General features: G+C 35.0%; 1 protein-coding gene across 2 annotated transcripts in view; it reads left to right on the top strand.

Moving 5' to 3' along the window:
• The window catches only part of FNDC3A (fibronectin type III domain containing 3A), a 153,676-nt gene that overhangs the window by 31,254 nt on the left and 109,082 nt on the right, over positions 1–13,340 (top strand). For both annotated transcript variants that reach the window (XM_008051761.2, XM_008051763.2), the window contains exon 2: positions 8,976–9,051. In XM_008051761.2, coding sequence (XP_008049952.1) covers positions 8,976–9,051 — 76 coding nt within the window. The remainder of the gene's footprint in view (positions 1–8,975; positions 9,052–13,340) is intronic.

Below are 13,340 nucleotides of genomic sequence, written 5' to 3'. Positions count from 1 at the left end.
GGAGTGTGGCTGGCTAGAAGGCAGTTCACTCCCACTCTTCTGATGCAAAAGAAGAGACCAGGTTTCAGGTTCATGGTTTAATTGAGTTTACCCAGAAGTTCCTCTGTAGGCTGTCCTCCATTAAGCAGGGCTTTATTTCCACTGTCAGGGTCTATCACTCCATTCTCCCTGTCAGTCAGGGCTTCCATTTTAATCTTCCAAACTGTCACTCCAGAGGGAGCCTTCCAGTAGCCTGTATAAAAGAAATCTGAGGCACAGTATGGTGACTCATGCCTGTAATCCCAGCATTTTGGGAGGTAGAGACGAGAGAATTGCTTGAACCCACGGATTCAACACCAGCCTGAGCAACTTGACGAGACCTTGTCCGTACAATAAATAAAAAAATTAGCTGGGTGTGGTGGTGCGTGCCTGTAGTTCCAGCTACTTGGAAGGCTGAAGCAGAAAGATCGCCTGAGCCCAGCAGGTCAAGGCTGAGGTGGCTGTGAGTGTGCCACTGGCAACAGAGTGAGACTCCAATTCCAAAAATGAAAACAAACACAAAAAAATCTGAGCTTGATTTCATTAGGTTGGCTAGCAGAGCAAGATATGACATTAGTTGAGTTTGGAGGTGTCAAGTTTGTAGGTAGAAATTGAGCAACCTTTTTTTTTTTTTGCCAGGCAAATTTCTCAATGCTTTTTTTTTTAAGTTTGGAAAATACAATTTATTTAAAAAGTAAATTAGAGAGAGAGAGGAAGAGAAAGTTCACTTGCCCAAGGTAGAAAAGGGGGCCAAGCAATGACCAGTACTTTTTGTTTATTAGAGATCACTGGAGTTTGTGCAAGCATTGAAAACTTAACTTCTAGCCAGGCGTGGTAGTGTGCACCTGTAGTTCCAGCTACTTGGAAGGCTGAGGCGGAAGGATCGCCGGAGCCCAGCAGGTCGAGGCTGCAGTGGCAGGGAGCGGCCACTGTCTGGGTGACAGAGTGAGACTCCAATTCAAAAAAAACAGAAAACTTACTTCTGTGCCATGGCAATGAGCAAATCCTTGGACTTTGTTGGACACCTCTTGTAGCTATAGATGTACTATATTCCCTGAATAAAGAGTGTGTATTCTAGGCACTGTTGAAAATATCTGAAAAGCTCAGAAATTCACTGATTATCACAAGATCCTCTATTTCCAAGAAGAAATCTATATAGTTTTGGTGAAGTTGTCAAATTAAATATCTCTCCTGGCATATGTGACATTTCTACTTCCTCAGGTTGAACAAGTAATGTATCTCATTCATACTCTAATATATAAGAAGGCAACCAAAGCGAGTCTACTACAGAATTTTTCCTAAAGCTCTGAAGAGAAACAGAAACAACTTTGCCACCAATAGCTTGGACCTCTCAAAAACTCTATCAGGATTTTTTCTTCATTTTGATTTTGACTACATAGTATCTGATTTTAATGACATTTCTTTTTTCCTTGGCCATCAATTGCTCTCTCCTTTTGAAGTAGAAAATTGGAGGCTGTTTATTACAATTCTGATATCACCACTGGAGTGCAGTGGCACAATCTTAGCTCACTGCAACCTCAAACCTCTGGGCTCAGGCAATCCTCCTGCCTCAGCCTCCCATGTAGCTGGGACTACAGGTGTACTACATCACCATGCCCAGCTTACTTTCTCTTCTTTGCCTTTTTTTTTTTAGAGGCAAGTGCTCACTATTTTGTTTATGTTTCCAATCTTGTCTGTTTCCATTGCATTTCTCAAAGTAGTTTAAATGTTAGCTATACTACACTGCTTCCCTTTATTCAGATTGTCCAAGTTCTCTTTCACTCTCAAGATTTTGTGTGTACTGTGTGTGCTTTCTCCTTGAAATGTCTTTTTTCTGTCTTTATCTTATTAATTTCTGCCTGTCCCTCTGAATTCTATGTAGTTAATCATCTTAAGCAGGAATCTTCCCTGATCAACAGGGTTGAGTAGATACTTATATAATTTGCCAAAATTTTATATCCTTTATAGTTTCCCACAGTGCCTAGCGATGTAGTGTAGTAGGCAAGAAGTATTCATACTTATTGAACCAAGTTCTATTGATTACCTCTCATATATTGACTGTACTGTAGAGTTCTAGAAAACACTAATCGTTTCTATAAAGAAATCATTCACTATATAAAGTTGGGGAAAAAACACTAGGAAAACCAAGCTTGATATACACATATATCAACTAATATACTCATATTCAGTTAAAAAAAAAAAACCAAACAGTGCTATTATGAATATAAGCTTTGAAGTAGTTCTAATCTGTGTCTTCAATCTGCTTCACTGAGACAGAGCAGGATCCTCTTTTAGGGACCTACTGGCCCGCCCCTATCCAAGCATGGAAAGAAAAAAAAAAAGAAGAAGGTAAACAGACCTATTGTCCAAGGAAATAGAAGATGAAATTTATTCACTAATCTAAAACTCATTTATTAAACAGCCATTGTATGGCACACATTCTTACATGTTCTGTGGTCACCAAGAAGAAAAATAACAGTCCAAGGCCTCAAGGAGTTCATAGCCTGGTGAGAAACAGATAGTACTAAGCCAATTAACTTTATAGGATAACAAGTGCAACTTCCACCAGGCCCCCGAGGATGAAATTTGGACTGCCTGGGCAACTTGGTGAGACCTCTTCTCTACAATAAATCAAAAATTAGCCGGGCGTGGTAGCGTGCGCCTGTAGTTCCAGCTACTCGGAAGGCTGAGGCGGAAGGATCGTCGGAGCCCAGCAGGTTGAGGCTGTGGTGGCCGGGGGTGGCCACTGCACTCCAGTCTGGGTGACAGAGTGAGACTCCAACTCAAAAAAAAAAAAGAAAGAAAGAAATTTGGAACAAAATGGCAGAGTTCAGTCCTCATTTCCTCTTTATCTGAGGTCTGTGTGCCAGTGGATCCATTTGATGGGGGTCCACATTTCTGAAAACAACTCAGGAACAAATGTTAAGGTGTTATCTTTAGTTTCTATAAAGAGTTTAGTTTTAACTTATTTTGCTATTGTTTTAAGCTTCTGTTACTTTCTTGCTTATCAAGTTGCTCATTTATTTCTCAGGGCTAGCTAGCTGCCTGGAATTTCCCTTGAAGCAATTCACGATTTTTCTTTTTTTCCATGCTTGGGCAGGGGAGGGCCAGTAGGCCTCTAAAAGAGGATCCTGCTCTGTCTCAGTGAAGCAGATTGAAGACACAGATTAGAGCTACTTCAAAGCTTATATTCATAATAGCACTGTTCTTGCATGTTTGTTCAAAAACCAGTCTCAATGTTTTTTAGTTACCCTAGAGAAGACTTCATGAGCAAAAGAGTAGAGGCAGGAGCAAGGAATGAAGATGGCATGTTTGGCTGGACTAGAGTGGTTTATAACAGACATGATCAGATAGGCAAAAAAGTACTAAATTACAACCTGGAAAGTCAGAAGAAGGATTGTATTATCCTGTTCACTGGCTACTCTCCTATAAAGGTCACAAGAGGGAAGAGCTAAAAATTCTTAGATGTGTTTAAAAAGTGAGCTCATAGATTGTTTGTAGATTTTAATTATATTTTTTCTTTTATTCTTCAAGAATATGTAAGATATGCCCACATTTGTATTTCTTTCCCTAAATATATCTGATTTGTCTATCAACTGCATTAAAGCAGTGTCTTTTGTATTTTCTAATTGCCTCTCTAATGTCTCTTATCTTTCTCTCAATAATTACAGATTGTCTGTTAGTTTGGCATTCTGTCATGATAACCTCAGCACCAAGTAGCTTTGTCAAAATGTTGCATTTTTAGGCATCTATATCCACAGAATAAAGTGGAGATAAAACAAAAATATATAGGTAGTTTAGCCACTTTATTGCTTCAATCATTTTCTCTTGATTCATTTCAGCTTTAATTCACTTTATTGCTTTAATCATTTTCTCTTGATTTCCTTGTCCTTGTAATGCTTAATTTACTTTGGGTCTCAGATCCCATTAAGAATCTAATGACCTGGTTCTGTACCAGGAGAAGAGAAAACTGTTTGAAGGCCCAAACTTCACCTGCATGCAACCTACTTAAGTAGTTAATCCTTATTTGTACCCCACATCTCTATAATAAAATAAAATTTAATAAAAAAAGAATCTAATGAAATGTAGTTAACCAGTGAACTCAGAAATTATAATATCTGCAGAAAGTTTCATAGACCATTCCGGGTGATTTACAATCCACTTGAATCACATCTGTAGCCCCCAAGTTAAGAAGTCTTGTACTTTAACTCCCTGTTGGTCTCAGTAATTCACCACGAGTATCAAATTCTGTCACTAACTAGGAAGGCATGGAGAAGACAGAATGTATTAAAAACAAATTAAGAACCATAGATTTGTTGGAATCATTAAACGTGTTGGAAATAAAAGCAAAATGAAAATCCTTCAACCTACTTTGATTTTAAGTATGTTTTAAAACAGTTCTTGGATCACAAAAGAGATCGAGAAGAAAGTGACAGAAAATCCGAAAAATAATAGTGAAAATACTCCATATGGTTAAGCTGAATAAAGTAAAACTCATCTTTAATGTATATATTATTAAAGAGAGAATGAATTAGAGTATTCAACTGCAAAGGTTAGAAAAACAGAAAAGTAAGCCTAAGAAAAACAAAAGAAAGGAAATAATAAAAATTAAAAGTAGACCATCAATGCATTTAAAGAATCCTACCTCGATGACTGCTGTAGCCTCCTAACTGACCTGCCTGCATGCACCCAGTTGCTATGCTGTGTCAGGTTAATCTTTCCTGACACTACCTTGCGTAAGTAAAACTTATTTCTCCTAAAATGGTTCACAAGATCCTTCATAAGCTGGTTCCTATCTACCTCTTTCTGTATTTCTTACCCTTTCCCTTTGTCCCTCACCCCTGTGCTCTAACCATATAGAACTGAACTTCTTTTGGTTTATTGAACACAATAAACTTCATAGTGTTTCCAGTCCTTGAGTTTTGCATTTACTGTCTTAGGGGGCCTAAAAGGCCTTTTTACTCTTCTTGCCTGGCTAATTTCTGCTGAGTCTTTAGGACTCAGCTTAAGTTTTATACACTCCAGAGAGCCATTAAACATTCAAATGTGCATATACATAGGTGCTCAGGTAGCGGACTAATTTAGATACTTAGTCTTATGTGCTTTGATAGCACTTTATTGCTCCTGTTATAGCACTTCTCTCACCAGTCAATATCAAAGCAATGTTTGGACTAGAAAAGTAATAATTTAGATGTACCCATCGCAAATCTCAAGTTAAAGGGTTCAAAATTATTCAAATAAAACATATTTCCAAAGTTACTTTTGCCAGAGCAAATGGTGGCATGAGTGAGGTAGACCAGGTGAGTATATAGTGTGCTAATGGAAGTATCTTAAATTTATCAAATTGTACTGGTCAGCTTTCTGGGGAAAAATATTTTTGAATCTTCTCCAGATAAATTAAGGTACATTAAGGAAACAAATATAAGCAATTACATTCTATAAAAACTAGGAGAAGATAGAAACTAGTACTTATCAAACTTCTAGATTAGTGTTGTCTAATGGAAATACAATGTAAGCCACATAAGTAATGTTACAATTTTTAGTAACCAAGTGAAAACATGAAAAAAAATTATAATTATTTTATAATTATATATATATATATAATTATATATATAATGTTTCTGTTGGAAACATTAAAATTCCTCTCTTTGGTTTTGATTTGCATTTCCCTGATGATTGGTTGAGCATTTTTTCATATACCTGTTGGCGTTATGTATGTCTTTTGAGAAATGTTTATTCAGGGTTCTTACTCATTTTTAATCAGATTATTTGGTTTGTTTTGCTATTGAGTTGTTTGAGTTCCTTATATAATCTAGTTATCAGTCTCTTGTTGGGTGCTTTGCAGATATTTTCTCCCGTTTTACAGGGTGTCTCTTCACTTTGTCAGTTGTTTCCTTTGTTGTGCAGAAGCTTTTTAGCTTGATGTAGTTCAGTTTGTTTTGCTTTTGTTGCTTGTGCTTTTCAGGTCTTAAACAAAAAATATTTTTCCAGACCATTGTCCTGTAGTGTTTCCTCAGTGTTTTCTTGTAGTAGTTTTATAGTTTCAGGTCTTACATTTAAGCTTGTAATTCATTTTGAGTTTGTTTTTATATGTATGATGAAAGATGGAATCGAGCTTCATATTTCTGCCTATAGATAACCTGTTTTCCCAGCACCATTCATTAAAGAAACTGCCCTTTCCCCAGTGTATGTTCTTGATGCCTATGATGAAAATGAGTTGGCGGTTGAGTTTTAAGTCAAGGCGAAGCTAAAAGGTAGAAAACAGAGGAAGTTTTAAAAAAATTAGAAAATGAATTGGCTGTAAGTGTGTACATTTATTTGGGGGCTCCCTGTTCTGTTCCATTGATCTATTTGTCTGGTTTTTATGCTAATACCATGCTGTTTTTGTTACTATAGTTCTGTAGTGTAATTTGAAATCAGATGGTGTAGTGCCTCCAACTTTGTTATTTTTGCTCAGGATTGCTTTGGCTATTCAGGTCTTTTGTGATTACATATGAATTTTTGGATTTTTAAAACATTTCTATGAAGAATATTATATTATTGGTATTTTGATAGGGATTGCATTGAATCTGTAAATCACTTTTGGTAACATAGATATATTGGGTAATATATCTATAGGACCACAGATATCCGTGAACATAAGATATCTTTCCATTTTTTGTGTCCTCTTCAATTTTTTTCAATAGTGTTTTATAGTTTTTCTTCTAGAGATCTTTCATTTCTTTGGTTAAATTTATTTCTACATATTTTTATTGTTGTTGCTTTTGTAAATGAGATTATCTTTTTAATTTCTTTTTCAGTTTGCTATTTGTACATAGAAACACTACTGATTTTTATATGTCGGTTTTTTTATCCTGCAACTTTGCTAAATTTATTTTATTTTGGTGGATTTCTTAGGTTTTTCTACATATAAGATCTGCAAACAAGGATAATTTGACTTCTTCCGTTCCTCTTTGGATGCCCTTTATTTCTTTCTCTCGCCTACTTGCTCTGGTTAGGTTTACTAAGACTTTGAAATTCAGTGTGTATTTCATTTACAGCACGTCTCAATACAGACTAGCCTCATTTCAAATGCTTGGTAGCCACATGTGGCTAATGACTATCATTGGACAACAGATTTGCAGATAAATTTATTTTTATTTATTTGTTTATTTTTTTAAGTTTCAAACAAATTTGATTAGAGAAAGAAAAGAGGAAAGAAAGGGAGACATACTATAGCTGGTATGGGCAAGAGAAACCGCTGCAGATAAATTTAAATAAAGAGGCAATAGAAGCTATCACAAGAGAAAAAATTGATAACATTGACTGCAAAAAAATAAAGAATTATAGTAAAGAAAAAGAACACAAAAGGAGAAAAATATGTGCAGCATAATATAGTACAATATTATTATTCTTAATCTGCAAATAATTCATATACATCATTAACAACACTTAAAAACTCAAAAGATAAATGGGTAAGAAGACATAAACTGGCAATTTACGAAAGAGCTAGTAACAAACTTAGAGATAATACTCAAAGAAGTGTCAATTAAAACAATAGTACAGATTGATAAAACCTAATTCAAAAATCCAAATTGTTTCAAAATCAAAAACTTTCTGAGCACCAACATAATGCCACAAGTGGAAAATTCTATACCTGACCTCATGTGACTGGTCGTTTGACAGGTTGCAGTTAAAAACACAGTCAAAACTTTGTTTCATGCACAAAATTATTGAAAATATTGTATAAAATTATCTTCAGGCTATGCATATAAGGTGTATATGAGACAAGTGAATTTTGTGTTTAAACTTGAGTCCTGTCCCCAAGATATAACATTATGTATATACAAGTATTCCAAAATTTTTAAAAATCCAAAATCTGAAACACTTGTGGTCCCAAGTGTTTCAGATAAGGGATACTCATCCTGTAATATCCTATTTTCATCTGTCAAGGCAGCAAAGGTTTTAAAACTGTAAATTTCAGGATTGCAGAGAATGTAGTAAAAGAGTGTTCTCATAGACTATGAGAAGGATTATGAAGTAGTAAAACCCTTATAAAAGGCAGTGTTATAAGGGCACCAGAATTCTGGTTTGGGTGTATATTATAAGGAAACAATACTAGCTATAGAAAGAGGAAAACCACATACCAAAATGTTCACTTTGGCATTGTGTGTAATAATAGTAAAATTGAAAACTACTTAAATTCCTTTCATTAAGGGAAAGGTTAAGTAGTTTATAGTTTGGTCATTTGATGGAATATTTTGAATAATTGCATGGAAATCTTTTTTTATAATATTCAACTTTAAAAGAGATATAAAATTGAATATCTTATATCTAGAATTTAGGGGTGATCAAGTCTGTGCAGAAGAAAAAAAAAAGACTAAGAAATTTATCAGAATGTTAACAGTATTTATGTCAGGATAGCAGGTCTTTAGTTTTTCTTTCCCCTAGTTTAGTATTTTTCTCTTTTTTGCAAATGTCATAAAATTAGTATGTTTTACCTTTACAATAAAAAGAAAATTACCTAAGATGGAGGGATTAATTTATCACATTCTTAGATATAACTTAAAGTGTTATACTAGTTCAAGTGTGTTCAACTCATGCTCTACCTATTAATTTATCTTTAGAAAAATGAAGTACTTCGCAACTGATGAACTGGCATAGATCGTTCATATAGTCTGTGATTTGACTCCATCTTTGTTTCATAGTAAAACTTTTTGACTTTTCTTTCCAGTAAAAGTTTGTTACTTTCTTCTTTTTCTGTTCCTTTTATTTTTAGCTTAAGTCTTACCTCTAGAAAAGTGAAGTAATACATTCTTAACAAACCCATATTATAAGTGTGTAATCCCCATTTTCCTTTCCAGTTTCATAAGGTTGAATAGCCCACATCTGCTCTGTTACTAGCAATATTTAGTATTTTTATATTCTTAGTCTTTTTTTTGTTTGTTTTGATTAATACTTTTTCTCCTCATTTTAAGGTTATTCTAGTACAAGTTAACCCAGGGGAAGTGTTTACAATGAGAAGTGACGATGGTCATGTTCAGTGCATTACAGGTAAGAGGAATGGCAGTTGATAATGATTGTTTGAGACCAAAAAACTCAAAGATTTATAATACACAGTAGTAGTATATGTGCTTTTGGTTTCTTCCTGTCTGCCTCACTACCACCACACAAAAGCACAAACTCTTGAGACCTTATCACCTAAGTATTGCAGTAATATTTTAACTAGTCTCCTTGCCCTGGTTTCCTGATTATATTGATTATTCTTGAGTATATTATATTGTTCATGTCACTTCCCCTTTTACAGATCTCCAGATAATCTATTCCAGGTTCCTTGGTCTTTCAAAAAGATCATTTCAAGTTTCAGTCTTGTTGCTACTTCTACTTCAATATTGCTTTCTTTCAGTCTTTCTAATTGGCTTATTCACTGTTTGTTGAACCAGTCTTGTGCTACCTGTACTATTTCACTTATCTGGAATTCATTCCCATCACCACCATCCCCAGTCTACCTAAATCCTACCAGTACTTCAAGTCTGAGCTCCAATCTTACCTTTAACAGGCTTTTTGGAAAGTCTTTCTTTAGTGAGCTCCCCATTAGCACTGTTGACTTTTGGACTAGGTAATTCTTTGCTCTGGGGGGCTGTTCTTTGAATTATAGGACATTTAGCAGAATCCCTGGCCTCTGCACACTGGGAACTCCCTGTCAGCTATTTATTTATGACACACAGAAATGTCTCCAGACATCACCAAATATCCACTTGAGAGCAAAATTGCCCCCATTTGAGAACTACTTTCATATGTGAAGATGAAAACAATAAAAAGGGCAGTGACTTTTCTGGGTTTAAATTCCAACTCTGCTGCTTACTAGCTAAATGATCTCTCATGTGTTACTTAACCTTCGTGTGAGTATTTTTCATCAATAAAATTCCCATCCCTATTAATAATACTACATCTCATAGGTTGATTGTGAGGGTTTACTAATATGCATGTAAAACACTCTAAATCAGACCTGGCACACATAAGGCACTCAATAAATGTTGGTGAGTGCTGTGGTGTTATCGTTAATAGAAAGAGAGCCCCATCTCCTGTGAAAACCCATAATAATACCAATTATTTTGCCATTCATTTGCCAAATAACTGTGTGTCATCTTATAATATTTTTTCTATTTTATTTTAAAAGTTAATTAATTTTGTATTGTTTAACTTAAAATGTTTATTCAGTCTCTCCAACTAAGACCTAAGCACTTTAAGGACAGATACCATCTCATTTTTTCTTTTTTTTTTTTTTTGAGTTGGAGTCTCACCCTGCTGCCCTTGCTGGAGTGCAGTGGCATGCTCATGGCCACCTCAGGCTCAATCTGCTGGGCTCAGGCGATCCTTCTGCCTCAGCCTTCCAAGTAGCTGGAACTGTAGGCGTGCACCACCACTCCGACTAATTTTTTGATTTGTTGTAGAGATGAGATCTCACCAAGTTGTCCAGGATGGTCTCGACTCCTGGGCTCTGGCAGTCCTCTCACCTCCACCTCCCAAAGTGCTGGGATTACAGGCGTCAGCCTCCATGCCCTGCTGACAGATACCATTTCTTATATTTCTTTGTATCCCCTTCAATTCTTGGCCTATTGTATATTGGGTACTTAACTAATATTTTTTGCTTTAATTTACAAAGCGAACATTAGAAGTGGGGTGATTAGACACTTTATTGTCATTCAAACTGGGATACACTTGAGAGTGAAAGGAGTCTAGCAATTATTTCAAGATAACTGGTGTAAAACAAGACTATCCCACTCAAACCAGGCTTCACAGTACCCTTCTCTTCCACCATTTTCCCTAGACTGTCTAATCTATGTAATCAAAGAAGAAATAGACCTAACTCTTTTCAGAGACGTAATTAGATCAATAATTAAAATTAAAATGTTTAGCCTGACACTTAAACCTTGTCTTCCTTTCTTTCTTTCTTTCTTTCTTTCTTTCTTTCTTTCTTTCTTTCTTTCTTTCTTTCTTTCTTTCTTTCTTTCTTTCAATAGCTTTAGGATATACAGTTTTTGGTTACATGGTTGCATTGTATAGTGACAAAGAAATCTGGGCTTTAAGTGTACCCACCACCAGTGCCCATTGTCCCCAATAGGTGATTTTTCATCTCTCCACCCTGTCCCCACTTCCCCTTCTGAGTCTCCAGTGTCCGTTTTATCATTCTCTATGCCTATACAGATATGTAGTTATACTCCCACTTATAAGTGAGAACATGCAGTGTTTGGTTTTCTGTTCCTGTGTTAGTTCACTTACAGTATGCTCTCCAAATCCCATCCAAGCTGCTGTAAAAAACATTACTTCATTCATTTTGACAGCTGAATAGTATTCCGTAGTGTGTGTATATCACATTTTCATTATCCACTGATCAGTTCATGGGCATTTAGGTTTATTCCACATCTTTGCAATTGTGAACTGTGCTGTGATGAACATGCAAGTGCAAGTGTCTTTTTTATGTAACAACCTCTTTTCCTTTGGGTAGATACTTAGTAGTGAGATTGCTGGATCAAATGGTAGATTCCCTTTTAGTTCTTTGAGAAATCTCCATACTGATTTCCATGGAGATTGTACTGATTTACACTCCCACCATCAGTACTGATTTACACTCCCATCATCAGTGTGTAAGTGTTCCTTTTCGATTGCATCTGTACCAACATCTGTTGTTTTTTGATTTTTTAATAATGGCCATTCTGACTGGTATAAGGTGGTATCTCATTGTGGTTTTAATTTGTATTTCCCTAATGATGAGTGATGTTGAACATTTTTTCATATGTTCTGTTGGCCATTTGTTTATCTTCTTTTGAGAGATGTCTGTTCATATCATTTGCCCATTTTTTATTGGCATTTTCTTTTTTTCTTAAATTTGTTTGAGTTCTTTGTAGATTCTGGCTATTAGTCCTTTGTCAGATATATAGTTTGCAAATATCTTCTCCCATTCTGTAGTTTGCCTATTTACTCTGATTATTTATTTTGCTGTGCAGAAGCTTTTTAGTTTAATTAAGTCCCACTTATTTATTTTTAAACCTTGCGTTTCTGAGAGCTAAAAATATATCTAAGTTAATTTAAATCATTTGTGCAGCAGTTAAGGTAACTTCACAAACAGGTAGAGTTCACATATTAAGGGAAACTAGGTAGGTGAATTTACAAGAAGTATAATAAACCTGCCTGTCTTCATGTCTCAATTGTTTTTATGAAAATTATTTTTATACTTTGTATCTGATAGAATATGAGTTTCTAATAGCGCATACACCTTGGGTTTATTTGTACATCTTTTTTTCAAATTGTTTTCAATAAATATTCCTTATAATAGAAACATTTTAACTGATATAGCATTGATATTTTCAGACACATTTGCAGATAAAGCTACTCCTTACTCTTTTAAGTGTGACTTAAAATACAAAAAATTGTTGATTACAGTTAACCAGACACTGAATTATAAATAGTTTATATTTCAAAAGCTAATTTGTAACTGTAATCTGTAACCCCCCATAAATCAATTAAATTGATTTTGTATATGGCAGTGATCCCTTTGGTCTGGACAAAAAGGCCTATCTAATTTATAATCTGCTTGTAATACTAACAGTATCCTAATGGCAGGATCTAACTACCATGTGAAGATATTGTTAGTCAGGGACACATTTCTCTGTTCTAGTGGAAAACAGACTTCTTTCTCTCTATTATAGATTGTAAGACTGGAGACTGTTTTAAAATTACTAGGCAGAACTTTCAAAAACACAGGAAAGGATAAAGGGAACCAGATAGAAAATAAAAAAGGCTCTCCCCTCTTTGTATTTTTGACTGTTCAAAATTACAGGATAGGACAAAGGGTCTCAAGGCATTTTAGATGGAGAGAAAAGTGTTCAAAAAAAGCAACAGAAGAAAAGAATAGCTTCACTTTTTTGAATAGCCACCAAGAGATTGAAATTGCTGAAAAAGTTGTTTAAATATGTGGTACCTGTTGGACCAGAAATCTTCCTACTACAGATATCTAGAAATGCTCAATAAGTTATAAGAAAGTAATCTTTTAAATGCATTCTTGAGCTTCTCTTTCTTCCTTCTACCCAAAAAAAGGGGAAAAGGGAATAAATTACTGTGGGCTGGAAACAAGAACTCAATATTTGTTTTTAAAAATATATGTTTCATATTTATAGTGAAAATAATTTTAAAATATATGTTGCTCATTTGATTTGATCATTTTTTATTACCCCATACCATTCTTTCTGAGTCCTCTTCACAATTTGATGTCTGTCTTCCCTTAGCTCTTTTCCTTATTTCATATCCTTTTGGATCATGCACCACTTTTAAATATCTTAAAG

Source organism: Carlito syrichta, unplaced genomic scaffold (assembly GCF_000164805.1).
Source record: "Carlito syrichta isolate Samal-C Ts95f unplaced genomic scaffold, Tarsius_syrichta-2.0.1 Scaffold232015, whole genome shotgun sequence".
NCBI classification, from domain to species: domain Eukaryota; kingdom Metazoa; phylum Chordata; class Mammalia; order Primates; family Tarsiidae; genus Carlito; species Carlito syrichta.
The sequence above is the reverse complement of the archived record's forward strand: the minus strand, read 5'-3'. Positions and strand labels throughout refer to the sequence as shown.